This window comes from Opisthocomus hoazin, chromosome 5 (genome assembly GCF_030867145.1).
Source record: "Opisthocomus hoazin isolate bOpiHoa1 chromosome 5, bOpiHoa1.hap1, whole genome shotgun sequence".
In the NCBI taxonomy this organism is placed as follows: Eukaryota; Metazoa; Chordata; class Aves; order Opisthocomiformes; family Opisthocomidae; genus Opisthocomus; species Opisthocomus hoazin.
The window spans coordinates 64,300,911-64,324,795 of record NC_134418.1 but is presented as its reverse complement, the minus strand read 5'-3'; the positions used below and the strand labels follow the sequence as shown (position 1 = coordinate 64,324,795).

At 48.6% G+C, this 23,885-nt stretch overlaps 3 protein-coding genes across 4 annotated transcripts; 1 reads left to right on the top strand and 2 right to left on the bottom strand.

The window, feature by feature from the left end:
* Positions 1-1,011: 1,011 nt before the first annotated feature.
* Positions 1,012-21,381, top strand: LOC104331696 (E3 ISG15--protein ligase HERC5). Of its 2 annotated transcripts, none has more exons than XM_075421524.1 (23): positions 1,012-1,083; positions 1,893-2,025; positions 2,689-2,765; positions 3,325-3,546; positions 4,340-4,431; positions 5,492-5,622; positions 6,396-6,544; positions 6,859-6,935; positions 7,235-7,329; positions 8,546-8,605; positions 9,154-9,256; positions 9,415-9,598; positions 9,927-10,096; positions 11,245-11,340; positions 12,538-12,651; positions 12,728-12,850; positions 15,987-16,127; positions 16,214-16,380; positions 17,481-17,547; positions 17,752-17,828; positions 18,877-19,060; positions 19,435-19,534; positions 20,154-21,381. In XM_075421524.1, the coding sequence occupies exons 1-23, from the start codon at positions 1,026-1,028 to the stop codon at positions 20,366-20,368; spliced, it is 2,835 nt and encodes a 944-aa protein (XP_075277639.1). In that variant the 5' UTR covers positions 1,012-1,025; the 3' UTR covers positions 20,369-21,381. The 2 variants fall into 2 exon arrangements, with proteins under 2 accessions (XP_075277639.1, XP_075277638.1); XM_075421523.1 differs by having other exon boundaries at positions 1,022-1,092.
* PIGY (phosphatidylinositol glycan anchor biosynthesis class Y) lies at positions 14,598-15,310 on the bottom strand. The gene has a single exon (XM_009936963.2). It carries the CDS (start codon positions 15,308-15,310, stop codon positions 15,080-15,082), a length of 231 nt encoding a protein of 76 aa, XP_009935265.1. The 3' UTR covers positions 14,598-15,079.
* PYURF (PIGY upstream open reading frame) lies at positions 15,344-15,831 on the bottom strand. The gene is made up of 2 exons (XM_075421525.1): positions 15,638-15,831; positions 15,344-15,473 (listed from the first exon to the last, which is right to left on the bottom strand). Exons 1-2 carry the CDS (start codon positions 15,829-15,831, stop codon positions 15,344-15,346), a joined length of 324 nt encoding a protein of 107 aa, XP_075277640.1.
* Positions 21,382-23,885: the final 2,504 nt, after the last annotated feature.

The window sequence follows — 23,885 nt, the reverse complement described above, 5'->3', positions numbered from 1 at the left end:
CTTTACAATGAGGGTGGTGAAACACTGGAACTGGTTGCCCAGAGAGGTAGTGGAGGCCCCATCCCTGGAAACATTCAAGACCAGGTTGGACAGGGCTCTGAGCAACCTGATCTAGTTAGTGGTGTCCCTGCTCGCTGCGGGGGGGGTTGGACTAGATGACCTCTAGGGGTCCCTTCCGACCCAAAACTTTCTATGATTCTATGATTCTATGGTTGTGCATGCATCGCTCCCGCGAGAAAGCGTGGGAGGCCAGGTGGGCTGGGTGACCTCTGGAGGCAGGGGAAGCTTCCAGGGTCTTTGAAAGCCGAGGGGAGACGATGAGGGAATGGAAGCAGGCGGATTTCTGACACTGAAGGGTTTTAGATGCTGATGGACTTCTAACCCGGGTGTTTCACTCGCCGCCGGGCCTCATCCCACCGAGCAGCCCCTCGGTGTCTGCGTGGGGTCTCGCTCGGGGTTACCGAGAGCAGCAGGGCCAGTCGCTGGGCTTAGAGAGAGCCACGGAGGATGGACACAGGTGGTTCACTCCCCGAGGTGGCTGACGGACTCAAACGGGTGCCTTTTCCACGCGGAAAACGCCGTCACCCTTCCTTCCACCCGTGTCCTGGCTTCCCCTCTCCCCCCACCCCGAGCAGCAGCCGCCCGCCGCAGGCTCCACTGTCAGCGCCGGGCGTTCAGACCCCGGGGACCCCCGGGAGCCCACCGAGGGCCCGCAGCTCCCCCGGTGCCAGCGCCGGGCGTTCAGACCCCGGGGTCCTCCGGGAGCCCACCGAGGGCCCGCAGCTTCCCCGGTGCCAGCGCCGGGGGTTCAGACCCCGGGAGCCCACCGAGGGCCCGCAGCTCCCCCGGTGCCAGCGCCGGGCGTTCAGACCCCGGGGAGCGCGGTCGCCGCCCGCGCTCGCTCCTCCCCCCGCCGCCGCGGCACGGCCGAGTTTCGGTTCCCGTTTCCCCGCCGGGGCGGGGCGGGGCGGGGCGGAGCGGGGCGGTCCCGGCGCTGCCGTCGGGCGGGCGGCCGGCGAGCGGGGATGGCGGCGGGGCGGCGGCGGCAACGGGGCCGGCGGAGCGGAGCCCCGCGGCAGCGGGGTGCGGGAGGTACCGGGCGGCGGGGGCGGCTGTGAGCCCTGGCCCAGGGAGGCTTGGAGGGCTGCGGACCGCTGCGTGTCGTGATTCAGCTGGGCGGGTGTGACGCGGGGGTCTGCCCGCAGCGGGCCATCTCCAGAGGTGCTGGGTAAATCGGGGAGGGCTTTGCTGGTGGCCACCTCGCACGCTTGGGCACCCCGTGCTGCGGTGGGGCCCAGTGGGGCCCACACGAGGGTGACTGGGTAGATCCCGGAGATCACCTGCAGCCCCTCAGCTGCGGGCGAGAAGGGGTCTTCCTTCTGCTGTAGGCACCCAACGTGTGGATTTGCCATCATTGCTTCTCCAGTGTCTTGTAAGGCATCTGGCTTCGAGGTGTCCCATCCCCAAGGCTGTGACAAATCTGGGGTGGTCAGATACCTCGGGAAGTGCTTTATCTCCCCGGGACACTCTCCACAGCTGTAGCAGAGTGTGCTCCTGCTGACCTTTCGCTGGTCGTTGTGGGAGCTGGTGGCACGGTAGCCTGAGAGACGGAGAGATTTCTTTTAGTGCTAGCCAGGAGAGTCGTCTGGCGTGAAACCGCGCAGTGGGTAGTGATACCAACAATACCGTGACACCGTTCACAGCATCTGTGGGACACTGAAACCCCAAGGGGCCTGAGAAAATAAGTGATACGCTTACCCCACTTCTTCCTGAGGAGTGGAAGCTCGTGGTGAAAGCAGTAGCCCACAGGGATCTTCGGGAGGGGGCCAAGGTGGTGTAAGGTGCCTACTGCCTTAGCATGACGATCGTGCTTGTCCATATTCCTTCCGCAGTGCACACACAGTCGCAGAGGAGTGAGAAGGTGCGATGTTCAAACCACGATGCGACACACAGGCTCGTTCTCTGCCACGATGGGAGGCTTTTTGAACATGGGCCTGCAGCTTCAGCTGACTGCTCTACGACAAGGTGAGAAGCTTTCACGGGGTGGAGGTATGGATGGTAACGGTCAGAGGAGGTGGCCCACTTTTCCTAAAGGTAACATCCGAGAGACTGAGGCGTGTTCCTGTTGTAGAGAGGGAACTGGAACACATGAATTCCTGGTGCGCAAAACTTTATCTTCTTTCGGTATCCAGCAAGAAGTGCACTGACTTTGAGGATAATACCAAGATCTGAGCTGCCTGGGATGCATGTGGGACAGGTTTCTCTCAATCCTGAGTGAGGGTTGGTAGCATAGCCTGAGAGTAATGCAAATGGCTTGCAAACCACATGTGGCTTGGGAAAGCTGCGGGTGAAAGGCGCAAGCACACCTGAACCTTTCCACGTTCCAATTAAGCTGTGAGGGTAACCATCACCTAAAAATGGCACAGCAGCTCACTGTGGGCCTCAGGGCTGAGCCTGACTCTCTTCCAGCTTCCCGTGGTGCGAACCACCACCGAATCAGTCAGCGCAGCTGCAGCAGGCTGGCATAAGAGCAGGGTGAATCGGCTAAGGTGACCTGTATTTTTCCACATAATTCCTGCTAAATCTGCTAGGGCTTGGTGAGTGGAGGATGTTCTCACTTTACTTTGTCTCATGGCGCAGCATCTGTCTATTTTGGTTTGGTAATTTTGTTTTTCCTTGTCTTTGTAGGCTGGTGAGAGAACTGTTAAACCAAGCTATTGTTCAAGTAGCGTGTGGGGACCAGCACGCCATGGCGCTCTGCAGAGGTACCGTCTTTCAAGAACACTTTTCCTCCAAATGGGAGTCATATCATGGCAAGCTAAGGGGGTGTTTGAACTACTCCCAGTAGTTGGTGACACCGCTGGAGAGCAATGAGCGGTGGGCAGGGGACAGGAGGTGCACTGACGAGCAGCGCTGCCCTGCCCTCCCAGCCCCCAGGGACCCGCAGCTCTGTCTCTCTGCAGTTCCCGAGCACTGCCCCTCCGCAAAGGTGTGTGCTGGGGAGCAGACGTGGCCGCCCCACTCTGCAGTCACCAGCCCTGCTCGTTCCTAAGTTGGAACACCTCTCTGGTTGGGAACTCCTTGCAAGTGTGGCTTTAGAGGTGGAAACACCCTGCCTTAATTCGTGCTGTTCTGAGTCACGCAGGCAGCATGGGGCTGCCCCGAAGGGGTCAGAAGCAAATAGGGAGATTTGGCCATGGGTGGTGGTCTTACCTTGGAGCTAGGTCCCTGAGAACAGCACTGATCTTCGCTCCCACTCCCAAAGCGCAAAGACTCAAGGGAAACAGTGACGCTGAGCTCTTTTCTTTTGTTCTGTGCATGAAGGAGGTGAGCTCTTCGCTTGGGGCCAGAATGGCCATGGACAGCTTGGAGTGGGGAGCCAGACCACGCTCATCCCCCAGCCACAGCTAGTGAAAAGGCTAAATGGCATCCCACTGGCTCAGATTGCTGCTGGAGGAGCTCACAGCGCTGCCGTGTCACTCTCTGGGGCCGTGTATACCTGGGGAAAGAACGATTTTGGACAGCTGGGGCTTGGAGACACGGAAGGTAAGGAAGGACAGCAGTCTGAGAGGAAAGCAGTGGGAAGGTGTTTTCCTGGTCAGTGAGCTTACTGCAGACACCCGAGTGGTTTGGGACTGTCAAGCCCCTTTGGAGCAGCAGTGGACAGTAAACTCTTTTGAAGAAAGTATATCTGGACAAGTTCTTTGTTTCTGAGCTATTGTATCCTGACCAGGAAAGGCATGCAGGGACAAGGGATTTAGGGGTTTTATTTCTACAGAGAACTTCCAGTCATTTTGTGTGGCCAACTGGATAGCGTGGGCTCATCAAACTATATGTCTCAGAGGTCTCCACTCCCATTCTCTCTCCAGGTAGTCTTGCATAAAACAAATTGATTTTATACCTCTTTGCCTCCTTTAATTCATTCTAAATACAAGGTGAGAGAAGAATGAAAATCACCCAATTTGTTCAAACCTAGCAGGCTAGAGCAGAGTTGTCCTAGCCAGGCAGAACCCGAAGTCAGCAAGATCTCAATGAGTCCACACCCTTGAGAGTTGGATATTTTGAAGCCAAGTACCTTTTGGCAAGCAGATGGGAAAGCGCTGCATTTTGTTTCAGATTGGGTGTAAATGAACGGAAAATGCTATGATAAAGGCAGAACATTAGGGGAAAGAGTATGTTATAGTGGAGGGGAGAAAACAACTCAAAACCAAATTGTAAATACACAAATTGCTGTAAGGGAGGACTGAAAAGCATCATACTCCCCCTATTTTCTAAATCTTTCTTTGTGTGAGACCCTCCCCAGTACTCTTTCACTTTAGCAGTGCTGTCTTCTTTCCAGACAGGGACTGCCCGTCATGCGTTGGAGCATTAGAGCACTGGAAGACTGTCTTTATCTCGTGTGGGGCAGATCATACCGCGGTTCTCTCCAAGGTGAGTCTGAAATGGAAAGTCATCATGCGAGACCTCACCCTGGGAGAAAAGGTACGCTGCTAGAAGCTGACACGGAGAAACTGGGATGGCAGCGCCTGCTTCCGTCCGAGCCTGAGGACGATCCCCAAGGGGTGCTGTTCTCAGATTCTCATCACATGCATGGGCCTGCATGGACCCCTCACTACAAGAAAGACATTGAGTTGCTGGAGCGTGTCCAAAGAAGGGCAACGAGGCTGGTGAGGGGTCTAGAGAACCAGTCTTGTGAGGAGCGGCTGAGGGAACTGGGGTTGTTTAGCCTGGAGAAAAGGAGGCTGAGGGGAGACCTCATCCCTCTCTACAAGCACCTGAAAGGAGGTTGGAGCAAGGTGGCTACGGGTCTCTGCTCCCAAGTGACAAGTGATAGGACGAGAGGAAAGGACCTCAAGTTGCATTGGGGGAGGTTTAGATTAGATATTAGGAAAAATTTCTGTACTCAAAGAGTGGTCAGGCATTGGAACAGGCTGCCCAGGGAGGTGGTGGAGTCCCCATCCCTGGAGGTGTTCAAAAAATGTGTAGATGTGGCATTTCAGGATATGGTTTAGTAGGAATGGTGGCGTTGGGTGGATGGTTGGACTCAATGATCTTAGAGGTCTTTTCCAACCTATGACTCTATGATTCAAACTTTTGCAGGGAGATGGTGAATGGGAATCCTGGGGGGAAGAGGTGCAGTTCAACTCTCAGTACTTTTTGAAAATACTATGTTTTTTTATAGCATACTGGGGACTTCAGAAAATGTGAACAATGGCTAATTCACTAGAGTTTGCTCATACAAGTAAAGCTCTTAAACAACAGGGAGTTATTCTCAGGAGTTAAATTGCTTTTCTCAGGAGTCAAATGATTTGGACATTAGACAATGTAAGGTTAGGCTTGGTGCGAAGTGATCTCTGTCTGTGTTTGAATCAGAGATGTTTTGAATCAAGTCCCATAGAACGTATTGTGTCTTGCTGGCTCTCACTCTAGGTGGTGACCATTTGAATGCCGTTAATAACGCAGCGATCCTCTTGTTTTCTTCATTGTCAAGGAGGGGCTGGTGTGCACCTTTGGAGCAGGAGGGGCTGGCCAGCTTGGCCACAACTCCACCCGGAATGAACTCACGCCTCGTGTCGTGGCCGAGCTGTGGGGAGCAAGAGTTTCGCAGGTTGCCTGTGGCAGGTGGGAAAGTACCAATAAAATGCCTTCTAAGGTCAAAGTCTTAGAGAGAGTAGGGAGGGCAGTCGCCAAGATGTTGAAACCCCTGTGTCCCAGTAGGTGAGCACTGTCAGAACATTCCTCCTGTGTAAGCCACCCTCCTGCCACAGCCCCTGTGAAAGCCGAACCCTCAGCCTGTGCCGAGCAGAAGGAGAATGCTGCAAAAAACGCCAGAAGCCCTCGGTTTTTGCTCTTAAAAGAAATGAAGGGCGTACTGGGTTCCAAAGGGCAGAAGACAGGCAAAAGACTGTCAAAAGCCTGAGCTGGGAAAGTCACCAAATTCCTGTCCACTTTGACAGACTGGTGGGTCCTTAGAAAGAACCGAAGAGTGGTGATAGTTACCCTACCTCATTCTGCCTTTCTGGAACCAGGCCAGTAAAATATTCCTGTTGACTTTCCTGGACTTTTTACCACGCTCAGCAGCATAGAAGTTGTGATTGAAAGAATGGAAGGGCGTGAAGCTAGCAAGGCATAACGCTTTATTTTTGTGTGTGGAATCAGGGTAAATTACAAGCGTTAGAGGATAATATAGGAAATTTGAGTCCATATGTTTCTGTATAGCTGAATGTTTACGCGAGGAAGGATCCCAAGACTTTGGCTAAAGGGATTCTATAGCTGGACTGTCAGGATTTTTAAAGACAAGCCTCAGCTACCCACCCTGAAATCTATCTGTAAATTTTGTTCTGACTAGCTCAGTGGTATTAACTTATTATGACCATTTTTCTTTTTCTGAACAGACAGCACACCCTGGTCTATGTCCCCGCCTTGGACGAAGTCTATCGGTTTGGTTCTGATGAAGCAGGGCGGCCGGGAGATGAGAGAAAGCCTGATCAGCTGATACCGCTTCCCATCAATTCAGCAGTGAATGCTGGAAAATCCTGTCAGGGTAATGACCACTGCAGATGTGTGCAATCTGTATCTGTTTCTTCCAGGGAGATTTGCTTTCTTGATTTTGTGTTTATACTGGGAGGCTAACGTTACGTCTCGTGCTTGCTTGGTCATCCCAACAAATTCTAGCAATGGATAATTCCATTTGCTGCTTGATTTATCATCATGGGTAATGGCCACATAGAATCCGTTGATAGATAGACAGCTACTATCTGTGGGATTTTTTTACGGTTCCACATCTGTGCACTGAACTCTGAAGATAATGACTGTGTCTTCAAATGTTCCTTTGAAAATATTTTTATTCTGTCACAGAAAACAACACGTCACAAGAGGTGACTGAAATTAGTGCAGGAGGAAACCAAAATATTGTCCTTTGCAAGAACAACAAGGTATATGGCTTCCAGTAGCACCTTTGTTCACATTACCGCTGGAAACATTTGCATTTTCCATCCTGCTTTTAGCGCTCCAAGTTCATGTATGTCTCTTGCAGTTCTTTCAACGCTTATGCAGAAACTAACTTGAAGTGCAATTATATATCTGTTCTGTGGTTAGTGCATCTGGATCATGCTGAATGACCCTTAATTTGTCCATACTTTGGCTGAAATCTTGTTGCAGCAATTGGTTTGAAAAAAATAATCTAATCTGCTAGATCTGTGATCTCGTCAATATTTTCATGCGTTTCACACAGAATTCCTCTTTGAATGGAATTGCCACTCTGAAGGATGCAGATGTGGATGCATGGATTTCTAATTCTAATTTGCAACGCTGGGAGACTACAAAAAAGTAAGTCAGAAACCTGCTTCCCCCCCTCCCTCCGCCATGATTTTCTCTAAAAATTATTATTCTTTGGAGACTATTGTAGGAACTGACGTTCAAGAATTTAGCCGAGACAGGGTAATGTACCAGCACTTCTTATTTAGGTTCTGCACAGGAAAAAGAGGTGTTCATAAGCAGCAGCCCTTCGATAACCCTTTTGCAGGAGCAGAGGAGACGTGCTGCCTGGCTTCGGAAGCCTGTCCTCCTCTTGTTGCACAGAATGGTTGTTGAGTTGATGAAGAGCTGACAAGTTAAATCCGTGAAAGATTCAGTCTGCAGATCGAGGCCGTGTGCAAAAATCGTAATCCGGATTACCCAAACTGGAATGTTTTGTGTGTGTCAGCATTTAAAAATTAGCGATCCCTTCTTTAGTTACCCATTTTCAAAAACCATTAAGTATGTACTACGGTGGGAGTAGTATATTCTGATAGCTGAGAATTATGATTACGTGGTCTATTTTCAGATCTTACGTGGTGGGTTATTTTCTTTGGGCAAGTCCGACTCCAGCTGAGCATTTAAAAATCTTGGCTAATTGGGATCTAAATGTTTCCCTGACCACATTTTAGTACGGTTTGGATCAGAATTGATGTAGTTGTTGGGAGTGTGAGAGAGAGAGAAGGTTCTTTCCAGAATTCAAAAGGAAGGGTCTGGCAGCAAATCGCTTGATAAAATAGCTGCATTAATAAGAATACAACCGGGAATAGAGGTGGTGAGTGAGTCTAACGTCCCTTCAGAGGCTGGGAACCCAGCTTCCGTGCAGCAGCAAATGGATGCCCTGATGGATCTTCCCTCAGCATGCTACAAAGATCCCGTGCGTGGAGGGGTTCCTCGTCCCTCCCGTGCCGCATTGCCTTCTATTTTTGCATAACAAACAAAGCCAGATAACGTCCCAAGCTGTCAGGAGAAGATGTCTCCATCATAACACCCACCAGCATGCAGCACAGGCTGGCATGGGGCGCCTGAGCAGGTTCCCTTAGAAGGCCCAGGTGAGCAGAGGTGGCTTGCTGAAGATCACTGAATACAAGGTCTTCTGCAACACTCTCAATAAAGTGGTGTTAAGAAAAGTTTTATGCGGTCAGGTGCAGGCACACTTGTACACACAGTTTTTGTTCTTCCAGAATTAAAAACCTGAAGTTGCTACTCATGCTGCAAGGATTGACTTTGGTTTGTTTTTTACTGTCAGGAGTATCAGACTGATCTTCTCATCTGAGGCTTGCATCAACGGAAGCTTCCTGGAGGAAAGGTAGCGTGTGCTGACTTAGACGTAACAGAATGAGTTGGCTGCATCTAAACTGACCAGAAAGTGTTACTGTAGGCCACGTATGTAGACAAGATTAGTTGTATCTGAATTTGCAAGAAGCAAGTCTGTATTTTTCAAAGCCCGAGCTAAAATGAAGTTTCTTATCCCCCCCAATCCTACTGAAATTTGCTATAGAAGCTCACATTCTAGCAGATTATCCTGTAGTGACATTTGACAGATGATGATAATCGCTTTAGGCAATACTACAGCTCCCAAAGGATCCAGCATATCTCCTCCCAGCACTGAAGTGCAAGTCGTTTTAGGGTGAAACATGGGAAGCCTGCCATTAACAGTGTACAGCTACACAAGCCAGGAAGGACCGAATATTAATCAGGTCACACCACGGTGAGAATATCTTCTTAGAACGGATGAAATTATACCCGCTGGAGTCAGGGCTGAACTTCCCACATATTTTCTGATGTTAGGATGCTTCGCTACTCAGTTAAACCAGCTTCTCACATCATTTGGTGTTCTTTTTTCCTTTGTGACAGAGACAAACATTTCAAAACTTCCAAAGAAGTCTCAGGTGTAGACATGTCAGAGGTGCAACGTTTTTATGAGAAGATCGGCAAGAAGCCAAAAGTCTTCCAGGAGGTAAGGGTTTGATATAAGGATTCACACTACACAGATGCTGAGAGATCTGGATTTGTGCATGACACTTGGGAATTTCCATGCCAACCTAACTCATAGATGATTTTGCAAAACAGAAATCCATTTTCAACCTTTGTCTCTTTTTTTTTTTACCTCTGAAGGTGCAAAAGGAGATCAAGAAGTTACTGCCATCATTGTCTTCCTCTCCCACCTCGCCTGAAAATTTCAGAGTGTACTTGATCCTGCCTTTCCTTCTGCAGAGAGAGGATGACAGCTCATACCATTCTCTCAGGCTGCTAGCACAAGCCATCACGAAGCTCCAGCCAAAGGACATGCAAACTCTTGGTAGGGTTTTGTGATGATAGAACTGAATGATTTAAATGCTTGGTCATTGTCAGCTGTGGAGCAAGAGTTAGCATCGCCAGTGTAATTTGTTCCAGAGTTCAGCCTGGAAGAAATGCTTTTGGTAGAAGTAGAAACGTGGGGACTACACAGCAAGGCACAGGAAAAACAAAAAAATTTCTCAGTCTGAGGATTAGTAATTTTTGTAGTGCAAAAGTGGGTTTTTCTGTTTAGCCCATTTGTTTAAAAGAGAAAATGCAGCTTCATCCAGAAATTGCAGTTATTTGCACGTTACCTGTGCTGGATACTTCACTAGCTGTTTTCTTTACAGAATGCCTGTGGTCGAATCTAGAAACCACCTTTTTCAAGCAGCTGGTCATTTTGTATCAGAGGGTTTCCCAGAAAAACCTGTCTCAGTTAATCAGGGAAGTCGGAGATCAGCAAAGAAAACCCGACCCACACGGAACAGAGACCCTGCAAATACTGCAGAGCCTTTACCAGGTGAGGAGGCGTTTGGATCCTGATTAGATAGGAGGTACCAGTATGAGTTAGAGTATTTTAACCCTTTAGACTTGTTGAATTCTCTGAGTTTCCTTCTTACAAGGGAACAAGGGGCCTTGTCATTTGACATTGCCTCAGGAGTCGCTTCGGCTCTACACCAGCATAGCCTGGAATCCTGCTCATGAGTCGTGCCTGGCTGGCCCTCTATAGAAATGAAGAGCTGAAGCATGTTCCAGCTGCTGGCAGGGGGAGGGATGCTTTCAGCGGTGTGAGGAGTGCATGCTTTGGTGCGTACAGAGCTATGGATGGGGTGTCCATTATGTAGCATGTCCATTCCCCTTCCCCTTGAGGGTCAGATCCCTCACCCCCATAGCTGCTCACAGTGTTTAAAAGACAACACAGCTGCCTGGCACACTGTGGCTGCCACAGTAGTGCTGCGTGATGCTCTAAGAGCCTGTTACCTGAGGAATTTCCTGGGACAACAGAATCAGAGCATCTTTAGCTGCATACGAACAAGGGGAAGAAAGGGGGCAATAACTATATGTTTCTTGACAACCGCCCTTTCTCCTGCTGAGAGGTTCAAGGTTTAGGGAAGTCAAGAGCTCAAGCAAGCACTTAGTACGACTCAGGGAGAGTCATTTTGTTCAGAATTGAGTCTCTTTTTGGCTGACAACGCAGATTAGGGCCTCAAAGTTTAGACTCTTCACTGTGTATTTACCCAGATAAACTCAAAAGCGCAGCAGGCCTACTGCTCCATACGTGGTTACATCATGGAGAGCTTCACATCTTCACTGTGCCCCCAAAAAGCGTATCTTTGCCAGGCAACAAGTGTGAACGTGAACAGGGAACTTCGGATTGTCCTGCAACGGGAAAGACACTCAAAGTGAAACATACCTTTACCGATGGAGTCCTGTTAAGGGACCTTCGTTGTAATGAAAATTGCTTTCCTGCTAGTTTACACATGGCTTTCTGAGAGTTTTCTCTGTGGAGCGCTGTGCTACTTGTAGCACTTCTATCCTTCCACTTCTGCGCAGGGTCTGAGAGCTCTGTCTGAGAGAGCCCTGTCACTGCTTACTCCTGTCCTGCCACAGACGCGTTGCTCGCTAGATCCGCTGACACCCCTTTTCGTATTGCGTCTGTCAATGCAGGTGAACTCCAGAACTGGTTTCAGAGTACAAGAAAACAACTTCTGTGTGCCTCAAGTGAAACTGATTATCAAATCCTGTGGGTTGTTTGATGCAGGAGTAAGTATAAAATCTTACCAGCAGTGCAAAACACTTTTTTTTTTCTGTTTTATTTAAGTGAATTGATATATATATGAACGTCAACTCCAGACTCCAGCCCAGTGCATCTCAAAGACAGTGCATTTTCCCTAGTCCAGCTGCTCTAAATTATGCAAGCCATTTACCATCCCAGTATTGTAGCAGGCACAGTAGTGCCTTTCCTGAGGTGACCCCTGGTTCTGAGATTCGGAGCTGTCCTCCAGCATCTTCAGCAGCTCTGCTTGCTTTTAACTGGTAATCAGTGTGAAATAGCACCATGAGGGATGGTTGCTATACTTCTTGTTACCCTGGATTTCATTACGTTTTATTAACAGAAATATTGTGAGGTCTCATTAAACTTTCATGTAGAAGCCCTATTGAGCATTTCAATTTACTTACATCTGAAAGAAAAGTCGTGGCAATAAAAAATAATCTAGGAAATGGTTCATTTGTTGATGACATGAAGGAGTGAAAAATTAGCTACCAAACGCAATCGGTGTCACTGGAAGCAGCATGAAATGGAAACATTGACAGTAGGGGTTTCCTTGGGCAAAAAATGCAGTTTTCTGGCAACTTGGCTGGAATTCGCAGGGCAACTGCCTAATTCTTTCATCAGCTTTCATTTGCTAATGTGTCATCAATTTTGTACCAATTAACCAGAGCGAGGAGTTTTGAGAAACAGTAGAGGCTCAAAAGCCAAATAGGACATTACCTGCTGCCTTCTTACACTGCAGGTGTAACACTTTGAATGAGATTATTTTGTATACCAATACCTACTTTTGGTATTACAGATAATAAACCCAACAGTTTTTAACAACAATGTACCACAACCTGGGTATCCAGGACATTTTTCTATGTGCTTTGGTTTAGCTGAATGATGGAAGATGCTATTAAAATTGCTACGTCTCTGTTTTATTCCGGGGGCACCGTAACACGAGTGTCAGCCTGCGCCGACAGCTCAGACACCTCTCCGTCAGGGTTTCCCACTCAGCGAAGTGTTTAGCAGCTGCTTTTAGAACGCGTGTGCCTCCGCCAGTGTAGTGTTGATGTACACAGCGAGGGCACGTTTCAGCGATACGGGAGTTTGCCAGGGTACAGACGGGCAGTTCAGTCTGCACAGGTGCCCCCGAACGCTAGTTTTGCAGGAGAACATCAACGCGCCGCCTTCTTTCTTCCTAGTCCCTGCAGATTCTCCTGCGGATGCTGACCAGATACCCATGCGTCTTTGACATGCAAGACAAGATCAACGCTTATTACATAGAACGCAATGCTGCGTTCTGCTCCTTTACCAATGTAAGTATGGCCAATTTTTTTTTACAATTCAGAAGAGAGAAACACACTGCTAACACACTGTAACTTCAATCTTCAGATACCATTAATACTGATGGGCCAGGTACACTGGGTTTTTCCAGTCAGGAGGGAGTGCCTTCTGCAAGACATATGGGACCATTTGAACAACGCGCCAACCCATCAGTTCAGGAAGGTCTTACAGGTAAGATACCAAATTATATTACTTGTTAGCTCTGGATCTATTGCTGCAGCGTTCTTTGGTTTTCAGTGTTACTGAAGCATTGGTTTCAGTAGTCACTGGGCATATAAATACTCATCACAAGGTTATAAAACATGTTCCACAGGGGACGTAGAGTAAATCTGGAGGGCAGTATCTTACACTCTTGTGCCAGGTAGCCACCAAGCTTTGTTGGCGTAAGTTAAACGCAAGTGGCAGTGCTATTTACTATGAGGTTGTTTCGGGGTAATGTAACAGGATTGCTCAGGAAACTGGTAATTGGCAAAGTCCGTTACTATTACTGCCAGACTGACTTTAACGACTCTAGGCTAGTTTGCTGTAACTGAAAAACCTGGTGGCTGGGGAGCCAGCACCAGGGGCCAGCAACCTGCACAGCCACAAAAGCCGCTTCTCTCATGGAGATGCTGCCTGTGGGGAAAGGAAGGGCAGTGCCAGCAAGAGAGATGAAAAGCTGATTATAACGCTGCCGTCTCCGCGTGGCCTTAGTCTGCAGCTTCCACACAAACCCAAAGGCTCTGGCAGCCATATTTTCTTCAGGTATTGCAATGCTAGCCCTGCCCTGACGGCTGAGGGGGGAAGAGGGCACCTGCCCAGAGCGGAGCTCAGCTCGCAGACGACGTGCGCTATCAGTCGCTAACAGACGGGCGCGGGGTCTGGCACCACGCCTGCGCAGCAGGAGCTATCAGCCGCAGAGCCCTGCGACACAGTCCTGGCTCTTTCCCAGTGAGCCTTCTTGCCAACCAGAGCTGCCAAAGCTTTTCCTTTCTATACGCTTAGGAGATTTACAGATGGCTCCTAGGGCCACCTTTCTTTCCCCCTTCCTCACTACACCAGCTGAAAGGGGCATTTATTTACGGAGGCAATAAGGCCTCGTGCTCTATGCTTGTCCTCTAGATCTAGAGTCTCTCTCTGCTCCTGGCATAAGGAGCCCCGACACACAGCTGCACTGAGCCAGAGTCCACCTTTGAAAACACCTCCTGCGGGCACGGCCTTTCCTGCTGTGCACCACAATGTTATCTGCCCAGCAGCAGCCCCATCCCTTTGACTGCGTTATTAATAGCCCACCAAGAGACGCTGAGGTCTGCAGACTTACAACCTGGTGCTGCATTTCTTAATTTTTCAGCAGGTAAAGGACTTTCATGTGTCTGTGTTGCAGATACAAACCACCCAGCGACAAAACATAAAAACCAAACCCTTGTAATAGATTATTGTAGCATTAACCTGTCCCTGTCAAAGCTGTGTTGTCTTGAGACATTTTGTCAGACAGTAGCAAGAACTTTGCATGTGACACCCTCACAGTGGTCTGTCACTCCGTTCTCTAGTGCTGCTATAAATGAAAACGGGGAAGGATCGCTACATACTTAAACAGCATTTGTAACTGCCAACTTGGCTACCAAATGCTGGGCTCAGTTGCAGTTACTTTTCCTCTAACCTGTCAGGAAATGCCCCGTTAACGAAGATGACCCAGCCTGGCTATCAAACTTGGGCACTCAGACACATTTAACAAATAGTACAGGGACATACATCTCCTAAGCAGACACTGGAATATGCTGGAGGCCGCTCTAGCAAAACCCCCAAATGCACAAGTACATCTTTTCTGCGGCACTGTCATTTCCCCGTATTTTCCTTAAAAGAAAAAAAAAGCAAGCAAGCAGCTACTGGACACACAGACATGCGTATCATCCGAGTAAATTTCTTCATTTAACTCAAGTTTTGTTATTAAACATCAGCCTAATTTATTTTATGTTCTTCTGACGGTGAGACAAACAGATTGCAATGCACCAATCAGTTCAAAGCAAAACCAAAGCTCGTAATTCAAAGAGAGGTGCACATTGCTGCATGTTATCATTGCTTATTATTTACAATCTGTTATTTCAGTCAGGGTCCAGTTCTTCCTTGTAAAAACGATCACCACCTAGAAGATTTTCATTAGTGCCACTGCAAACGCACAACACTTGAAGGGATACACAGGCAGGACTTTGTGCTTCTTGTCACTCCTCCTCTTTATCTGCCATAGCAGTAGTTAAGTAACAGGCTGTTGCAGAGAACTTTGTACAGTTCCAGACGCCACTAGGAAAATGACGACAGTCGCCAATGCCAGAAGTGAACGCACTCAAATCAGCTGCAATACCGGATGAGGTTAAGCAAGCCGCGCTGTTTTAGAGAAGCCCAGGGTTTAGCAAATGCATGGCGCTAGTTGTGCCTAAAAAGCTTAATCCCCATCCAGGTCCATAGGTGGAAGAATACATAAACCGGTATCGTAACGGGAAGGAGGAGGCTGTAGAAACACAAGCTGTTGGTGCTGGTGCAGCCCTGCGGGAAGCTCTCATCCACGCTGGCTGAGTAGAACAAGCCTGCGAGGGAGAGGAGGGGAACAAGGACAGTCAGTGTGGGCAGGGAGGGGAGCATGCCCCCGCGGGCCATCGGCCCTGCTTCGCTGCTCCGGCTGGCGGGTCCTCAGTTCTCAGCTGGGGGCTTCTTCCCCGTCTTCCTGGCAGCCTCCGGGACCATGTTGGGGATGCCGTCGATGACGGGGTACGCGATGCCCAGCTCCTCGTTAATCAGCTCGTTGGTAGCTTCTTCGTACCTAGCCGGGCGAGCCAGGAAGGGAAAAACAGAACGAAACAAAGCAAAGGGAGGAGTGAATAACACGGGCGTGCCCTGTGGCGGCCCTCCCGCTCGGCTCGGGGCGGCCAAGGAGGGCCCGGGCCCGGCCCCGGCCCCGGCCCCGGCCCCGGCCCCTCACCTCACCTCAGCGGCCGCTTGGAGAGCGGGCATACCAGGAAGCGCAGCAGCACCGGCTCCAGCGGCTGTGCCCGGTCTCGGTCCTGGCCATGGCCCTGGCCCTGGCCCTGGCCCTGGCCCTGGCCCTGGCCGTGCGGGCCGGCCCCGCTCGCCGCCCGCCGCAGCACCACCGCCGCTCGCCGCCCGCCGCCGCGCAGCATGGCCGCCGGCCGCGCTTCCGGTGCGCCCGCCAACCGGCCCCGGGCCGCGGGGCGGCGCGGCGCGGGCCGCGCACAGGGGTTCCGCCCGCTCGCTCTCTCCGCCGCGGGTACCGGTGTCGGTCGCTCCGTCGCCATGGGTGTCTCGGGGCTCGCAGGTGTCGTTCGTGGGCGAGGCGGGGCTGGACGAAGCCGGGCTGTCCCGGGAGCTCTTCAGCGTCGCCGCTAGGACCCTCTGCCGGCCCGGCACCGGGGCCTTCCGTCGCGTCGCCTCCGGCCTGGCGTGGTTCCCCAGCCAGGTAAGGGGCCGGCCCGGGGTGGCGGGGAGCAGCCAGCCGCGGCTGCTTTCTTTTTTTCTTTTTTTGACGTGTTGGTTTCCAACCAGGCCTCGAGCGGCGGGGAGACGTTCTTCGGGATCGGGACGCTGTGCGGGATGGCGCTGTACAACGGGTACCAGGCGCCCTTCCCCTTCCCCGGGGCCCTCTACAAGAAGCTGCTGGGCCTGGCGCCCGGCCTGGAGGACCTGGAGGAGCTGCTGCCTGTCGAAGGCCGGTACGAGCCAGGCGGGCGTGGGGGAACCTGGCACCCCATCGCTGACACTGGGGTTTTTTAATCTGGTTTTCTAACGGTCAGTTTCCAGAATGAGTTTAGGCACAAGCACGGTGTTACCGCGTGCTGCTGTTGTGCCAGATCTGAGAACCTGCCTGCAGGGTTTCCCTGCGCTGGGGAAGGAGGTTTCACAGAGTCACAGAATGTTCGGGGTTGGGAGGAACCTCTGTGGGTCATCTAGTCCAACCCCCCTGCCGAAGCAGGGTCACTTACAGCAGGCTGCACAGGACCTTGTCCAGTCCAGGTGGGTCTTGAATATCTCCAGAGAAGGAGACTCCACCACCTCCCTAGGCAGCCTGTTCCAGTGCTCCGTCACCCTCAGAGGGAAGAAATTCTTCCTCATGTTCAGATGGAACTTCCTGTGCTTCAGTTTGTGCCCATTGCCCCTTGTCCTGTCGCTGGGCACCACTGGAAAGAGTCTGGCCCCGTCCTCCTGACACCCACCCTTCAGATATTTATAAACATTTATAAGGTCCCCAAGCAGATATAGCAGGGAGAGGCGCTGCCGCCACCAACGTAAAGCTTCTAGGCCCCCTGAAGCCCAGCTTTCCACACAAGTGCTATGAACAGACGAGAAGGTGAAAGCCACGAGCCAGCGGCTGTGTCAAGGTGTGAAAGAGTCCTCAGTGGACTGAAACAGCAGGTTGCCTGCGTTATGTTGAGGGGTGCTGCACCCCAAAGCAGTTCTCCCAGATCACCCCGCTGTTCCACACTGAATTCCTCACTGGGTGGTATCTGGAAGAACAAGGCTGTGGTCCCAGCCTGGTTGCCACTGAACTTTGTGGAGTCATCCCCACAGGACACGGGATGGGCTTGCCTGGAATCCTTCGCAGTGAAGGCGTTTGCCCTCGGCTCAGGGCTGCAGTGGGACGTAAGGGTAGAGGCCAGTTAAGGGCCATATATGAAGGTTCTGCGTGAGTGTGGGTGTTCTGTATGTGTATGCATTTAAATAATCCATGTCAAAGGATGGTTTTCAGTGGAATTTCAAAGTGCGTTGAATGGTCATGTTTCTTCTCTCTTTTTCCCCTTTTGTTTTTCAAAAGAAGTCTTCGGAGAATTTTGGATGAAGATTATGATCATATACTTGAGAGCCTGGACATGGACTTTACGGTAAGACATTACTGTGCCATTCAGACGTGCCATATGTGTGCTCAGGCAAGACAGTGTCCCACTGCAAATGACATAACTTGACTGTCAACTCAAACTAGTGAGAGTGCTATACCAGGCCTTGCAGAAAGAAAGAAGGATAGATGTAGCACATATATATCTGTCATATATGGATATAGCATCCAGTATTTTCATTTATTTGCATAGATAATGGAAGAAGGTTCCATGGTTGCTGTTGAACTTAAAGAAAATGGCGCCAACATTCCTGTCACTAGGGATAACAGGTTCGTTTTTATTTTTCTTTTTCTTATCCTGTTATCTTGTTATGAGTGTGTGAAATATCCTGTCTATACCCATCCCCATATGCTCTTAGAAAATATGGAACATCAGCATTGTGCCGCTGGTCTTGCTCCAGTAGGCTGTATGCTTTTAGTTCTTGCTGTCCGCGCTGCATACGTGCCAGACATCAGCAGTTTGTGCAGGCAGTGGATAAGAAGGGGAACCTTGGACATCCTGATATCTGCATATGCTGAGATGCCTGGCCTGACCAGGAAAATACCTAACAAATGTATAAAATATCCCTGAACAACATTTTCAAGGAAATACAGACAGCTTGCCTGGGAAATCCAGCTATAGGTACATCTCTGTAAGTTGTTTTTTTTTTAAGAGCAAAGTGTTTCCTGCTTAGTTATGTAGATGGAATGTGTCTTGTATATAACAGAGGGGGAGCAGTCTGTCAATAAGGTATTGTATCAGTATTAACCTCAGCACAGAGGAGAGAGAGATTCTGTGGCCCGAGTTATGCAGATGATCTCAGGAGCTGTAGGGCTGTGTGAAAGGGCTGTTTAGGAAGCTCGAAATACAGCGTTTACATTGAGTTGATTGTACAAGTGTAACATCACTAAACAAATCCCCATTGCAAATAGAAGGGTGAAACTGTACTGATTAGCAGCTATGCAAATACTTATTTTGATTCCAGGGTAATTCTTGGGCAGTCAGTGGGAGTTTTGCTGAATTTACACCATTTTAGTCTGCTGGGTTCCATCTTAATAGTGAAGTGTCTGATAGGGTTTCATTGGAGTGTTCACGTGAAGTATAAGGAGTATTGTCAAAAAGAATCTATGTTGGCCAGCATTCTCTTTTAGTTGTGATGATCCTCCCAGCTTATTCAGTGAATAAATAATTGCCAGTGATGACTGCTCTCAGCAAAGACCCAGGTCTTTACAGTAGAGCAGGTCATATGGAATAAAGGAAAAAGGAATCACGTTCTCTATAATTCTTTAAAAAAAACACCTATTGCACTGCTTGTTTTGATTCAAAACATCTTTACAGGAAAGAATTTGTGGACTTGTATGTGAATTATGTGTTCGATGAATCGATACGGAAGCCATTTGAAGACTTTAAGAGAGGGTTTTTAAGAGGCTGCCCGGTTACAACGTGGAAGATATTTCTCCCCCTAGAGCTCCAGATGGTTCTCCAGGGACACACAAAAATTGACTGGCATCTGCTGGAAAAGGTATTGGATACAGGCAGAGCATACTTCTGCTATATCTGCTGAGCATCAACTGTGGCCTGTTCTTTTGTTGAGTGCGTGGGTCATGAACAGAAAAGCAGAAGCTCAAGGGACTTTCTCTTTTTCTGAATTGTGTTGTCGTTTTGAGTCTTATTGTAATCTACATCAGGTACAGGAATAAAGGGGACTAAAAATCAAATTATAGTTCAAGGATTGTCATATTAAACTTTGAGTGAACAATCAGATCCCAGAGGTTAAGAGAATTTGAATATCTATGAACAGGAGTATAAAATTTATTGGATAAACTGTTGTTGCTTTAAATAAAAATGGAAATAGTGAGGATTAACTGGCCTGTTTTATTTTTATCCCTTTGACAGAATGTGAAATACTACCAGTATGAAAAGTTAGATCAAACCATCAGGAATTTTTGGAGTGTGTTTCACAAACTCCCAGAAGAAAAAAAGAAAATGTTTCTTGGTAATATATCAGGCATTTTAAACTTTTCGTAGCCCTTTCCTCTCCCCCACAACACACATTTTACATGCTTGCACATGAAAAATAACTGTAGTTCCAAAAGTCTTTTTGACGTGTTTCCTGCCCCCACCACATTTTCTAATGAAAGCCACAAAGAAGTGACACAAAGAATTGCACAGACGCAGCTCAAACCCTCCTCACGTCCCTTGAGGCTTGCCTGACTGCCTTGAACCTCGTAATTACTTTATCCTTTACTTTGTGGCTATCAGTTGTTGGTCAGAGGCCTCAACTTGTGTGAGCAGACTATGCTGACATAAGCATTTTAGCTTTCTCAGAAGACTGCAGAAGCTAGCTCACCCTTTTTAGATGTAGAAGATCAAACCTAGCCTTGCCTTTCTCATCCACAAACTCATAAGTAAAAGAGGGCTTGTAATTATTATGAATCAGCAAGATACTTTGTTATATTCAGGTACAAATTCAACCAAGCAAAAAAATTAGCTTATGGAAATTGCCATATTTTTACACTAATTTTCCCTCATGATTTTCATCCTCTGATAACATTATCTTTTTTTTTTTAATTCGCTAACTTGTTTTTCTTTTTTTTTTTTTCCTCTTCCTTCAGCTTTTTTGTCAGGATGTGATCGAATCCCTGGCTGTGGACTGGAACATTTTAGATTTTCTATTGCAGATCCTCAAGCAGAAAATCCAGATGAGCTCTGTCTTTCTGCCAGTACCTGCCAACTCGTTTTGTTCCTCCCCAGATACAGCAGTAAAAGCATACTCAAGAAACAGTTGCTTTATGCCATAGAGCATAATGAAGGTTTTGGCTTGAGCTAAGTCTTGGTCAGGAGCACTTTAAAGGAAAAATAAGAAAACAAGTCTTTGTTTCACTTGTCATATTTTTCTCTTAATAACTCAAATTTACTGTTTTTTACCCTTCCTTGTTTTTACTGCACTTTATAAACACTTGAGTGTGTGTATTCAATGAGATTTTATGTTCATTATAAAAATGAGCTTAAACCAGATACCTTATTGTTAGATTGTAAAGTTAGGAAAGAAGAATCCTATTTAACATGCTTCCAAGAAGCAAGCTGATAGCCAAGTATATTTACATGTATGTGCATCCTGTCTGCACTGTGCTGGTCTGGTTTAGGTGGTGAGCTTTCAGCAGGAGGGATGCTGCGATTTGTACGTTACCAAGCATAGAGCCAGTGTATGCTAAGCAGTCATCGTTGCAAGAGGAAGCTCGGGTGAAGTTTTCGTTTGTATTAGTTAAGGATTCCCTTGGGGAGCAAATAATGCTAAGGAGACATGTTTCTGCAGACTGTGAGTTGAAGGAGCGGTCCGTGCTCATCTGGATACGGCCTTTGACTTGCCTGGGAGAAACTCTTAGGATGAGGATTTGTTCGTTCCTAGACTTTGTCAACAGCTGTATTTGTAAAGCGTGAATGGACTTTTTATTGTTTAGTGTGATGACACTGTGATATTTGTTATGTTTCTTTATATCTTCTAAGGAGATGTTTGGCAGTTAAATACAGCAAAATTTTAGGCCTGCAGAAGAGCTCTGCGTACCGCACCCTGTGGACATGAGGCGTGCAGGGCTGCTGGAAGCTCACTGCCGAAACAGTGCGTAGCACTGGCAGGACATTGACAATGTCAGGCAGGATGCAAAGGCAGGATGTGTGTTTTTCTTTGCTTTGTGTAGAAAGAGAGAAAGAGAGAGAGAGAGAGCAGTCATGATTTTTCAGCAGTCCTCTTCCCTTTGGTGTGTTAAATGTGTCAGTGGACATAGATATGTAAAGAAGACTTTTACTATGTTGAATTAAAGGATGATTGGTTAAATTTCCACACCTTTGGTTGTGTTCTTCCTTCATTATGCAGCTGCCTATGTGTAACAGCGTATCTGTGTTTTCCGAACTCGTTGATACGGGGAAGCCGTTCATGAGAACGGTCAAAGGCTGATGTATTTCAAATAGGTGCGTTGCGTAGGCTGAATGAGTAAAGGTCTTTCATATTTGGTGCAGAACGTGCTTTAGATGAGTGTAAGAATTGAAAGCAAGAAGAAGACAGCAATTTTTACCTCTTGTTCTGTCATGACTTTGTGTTGGGTACCACACGCACACCCTTTTGGACCAGGGAGGCTGCCTGTTCCAAATGCCGGTAAATGATACAAACCTTTTTTGGAAATGACTGTTAGACTACTGCTTTTTTTTTTTTTTCCTTTAGGAAAGTAAATGTTTCCTAGGAAAGACATAGGCATTATTTATGAGTTTCCAGCTCAGTAAAAAGAACGTTGTTACAGACTGAGAAAAGAAAGCTTCCTTTTAAGTTACAGTGTAGTAATTAGTAAAGAGAAACTTCAAGCCCTCACCTCAAGCGCCCGGGCCGTACTGGGAAGCGGGTGGCACAGCAGTGGCGGCGGGAAGAAGGGAACTAGCTCCTCGGAGGATGCCAGCAGCCAGCCGAGGGGACCGAGGGGACATGGCCCGTGCAGACCTAGCCCCGGCCCCCTGCCCGCCTGGGGCAGATGGGGCACCGCAGGGATCCTTGAATCCTCTGGGAAAGGCACCACTCTGCCGCAGGTGTGTTTCTGTGGACGGAGGGGACTGGCAGAAACTCAAGCTGTTGTCCCCATTGAGCCGGAGGGTCCTTGCCACAGCTGACGCTGCCACACCGTCACAGCTTTCTGTCGTGGCAGCTTAGCCTACTGCTCTTCACCAGCCTGCTCCTGGCTGTTGGTTTCCTTTTTTACGTTTCTCTAAGACTCCATTAGGGCTTGGAAATCCGGAGTGATCTGTGCTGTGCAAGTGCACAAGAGATGTCTTCTGTTTGGATTTCAAAATAACCCGTTGGAGATTAAATGATAATAGGTTTATTTTGAGTATTTAGAGCCTGGAGGAATTTCCTTCTCATCATGTAAGATGCGACATCACACAGGAGATTAAATCCCAGAGTAACTTCCAAGGCTATTTTTAATTTGTCCTCAAATAAGCCCTGCTTTTATTTAAAAAAAAACAACAAAAAAACCGCAACTCCAAAATCCCAAAGACCTTCAGAGGGAGTGAGCAGAGCACTCCTCTGTCATTTTCTGAAACGAATTTGAGCACCAAACTGTTTCTACATTTTCTCAAGCAGTGTTCAGTATAAAATATGCAGAGGAATGCAACGTGAGTGAGCCTCACACTCAGCTAGGAGTTTAAAAGGCTTTACACATGCAGCAGAAGTCTTGAACCTGCAGCAGGAATTTTTTTTAGACCACTCGTCTGATCTGAACGTCACCTGAAGAGAAGCGCAGGAGCCTGACAGAGCAGCTGATGTAACCAGGGTGGACCTGGAGCGACCTGGACGCCCCGGCAGCTTGTAAGCTGTGAGGAACAAAGGAGGTAGCCTGGTGAAGTGCGTTCAGGCTGAGCTTCATGCTGCGTTTGCTGCAGAGGACACCACGCAGAAACAGTGCTTCCATGGGAGGCAGCAGGACCTTGCCTGGGCTGGCTCATCCCCAGCTGAGCCCCTCTGAGAAGCTCTTCCTGAGGATGGGAAGGGCCAAAAAAGAAAAATTACAGAAGGGTTCATTGCTTCCAGAGCAGCACAGAGACATCAATGGCCACACAGAAGGATTTTTGCTACTCACAACAGCTTTCTGGGCTGCTGTTCAGCGGCTTGGGGGAGAGGAGAGGTGCTCTGGAAACCAGGGTGAGCTGCAGGTCTTGGCACCTCTGGGTATCTTCAGACCCGGTCTCTGGATGACCTAACTCACCAACGGTGAGCCATGCATTCTTCTGGTGAGAGTCCAGCCGAGCCTGAAGCCCTTTGCCGGCGCGGAGGTGCGGGCTCCTGCCCGATCCAGCTGGGCTGCCCCCGGTGAGGAAGACCCACGGTGCGATGAAACCAGGGCTTGTCCCGAGACACCTGCAGAGGCAGCGGCCTCCAGACCGGGGTGGGTTTGTTTCGGTGTCTTTATTTAATTTTGTCCTTTTATGAATGACCGGTCTTGGAAGTTCTCCACAAATCTGAAACGTAGCTACCTAGAAATTGGTTTAAGCAAGAAGCTCCTGGCTCCCTCGGACAAACCCTGGGCGCTGCTTCCTCATCTACTTTTTTTCCCCCCATTTTTGTGTGTGTCTTCCCCTCCTTGATTACTCAGTGAGAAACAAACAGAGGAAGCCGGGTATAAAGGGAAGCGCAAACTATTTTGCAAAGGTTTCCAGTTGACAAAATAAATAAGAACAAACAAAGGAAATACTTTTTTCCTCTATGCTTTTAGTTATTCTAGAAGCTGCTTGTAATGCTGGTTAAGTAAAAGCTACTACATCGTAGGTGTAATTTCACACCGGAGAGCGTCTCTTTGTATTCT

Bases quoted from the DNA above. Each gene is read 5' to 3' on its own strand.
- PIGY (XM_009936963.2), bottom strand. From the start codon at position 15,310: ATGGCCCGCGGGGGCATGCTCCCCTCCCTGCCCACACTGACTGTCCTT.
- PYURF (XM_075421525.1), bottom strand. From the start codon at position 15,831: ATGCTGCGCGGCGGCGGGCGGCGAGCGGCGGTGGTGCTGCGGCGGGCG. The intron at 15,474-15,637 runs GTGAGGTGAGGG...TCGCCCGGCTAG, and splicing joins CTCTCCAAGCGGCCGCTGAG to GTACGAAGAAGCTACCAACG.
- LOC104331696 (XM_075421523.1), top strand. From the start codon at position 1,026: ATGGCGGCGGGGCGGCGGCGGCAACGGGGCCGGCGGAGCGGAGCCCCG. The intron at 1,093-1,892 runs GTACCGGGCGGC...TTCCTTCCGCAG, and splicing joins GCGGCAGCGGGGTGCGGGAG to TGCACACACAGTCGCAGAGG. The intron at 8,606-9,153 runs GTAGCGTGTGCT...CCTTTGTGACAG, and splicing joins GGAAGCTTCCTGGAGGAAAG to AGACAAACATTTCAAAACTT.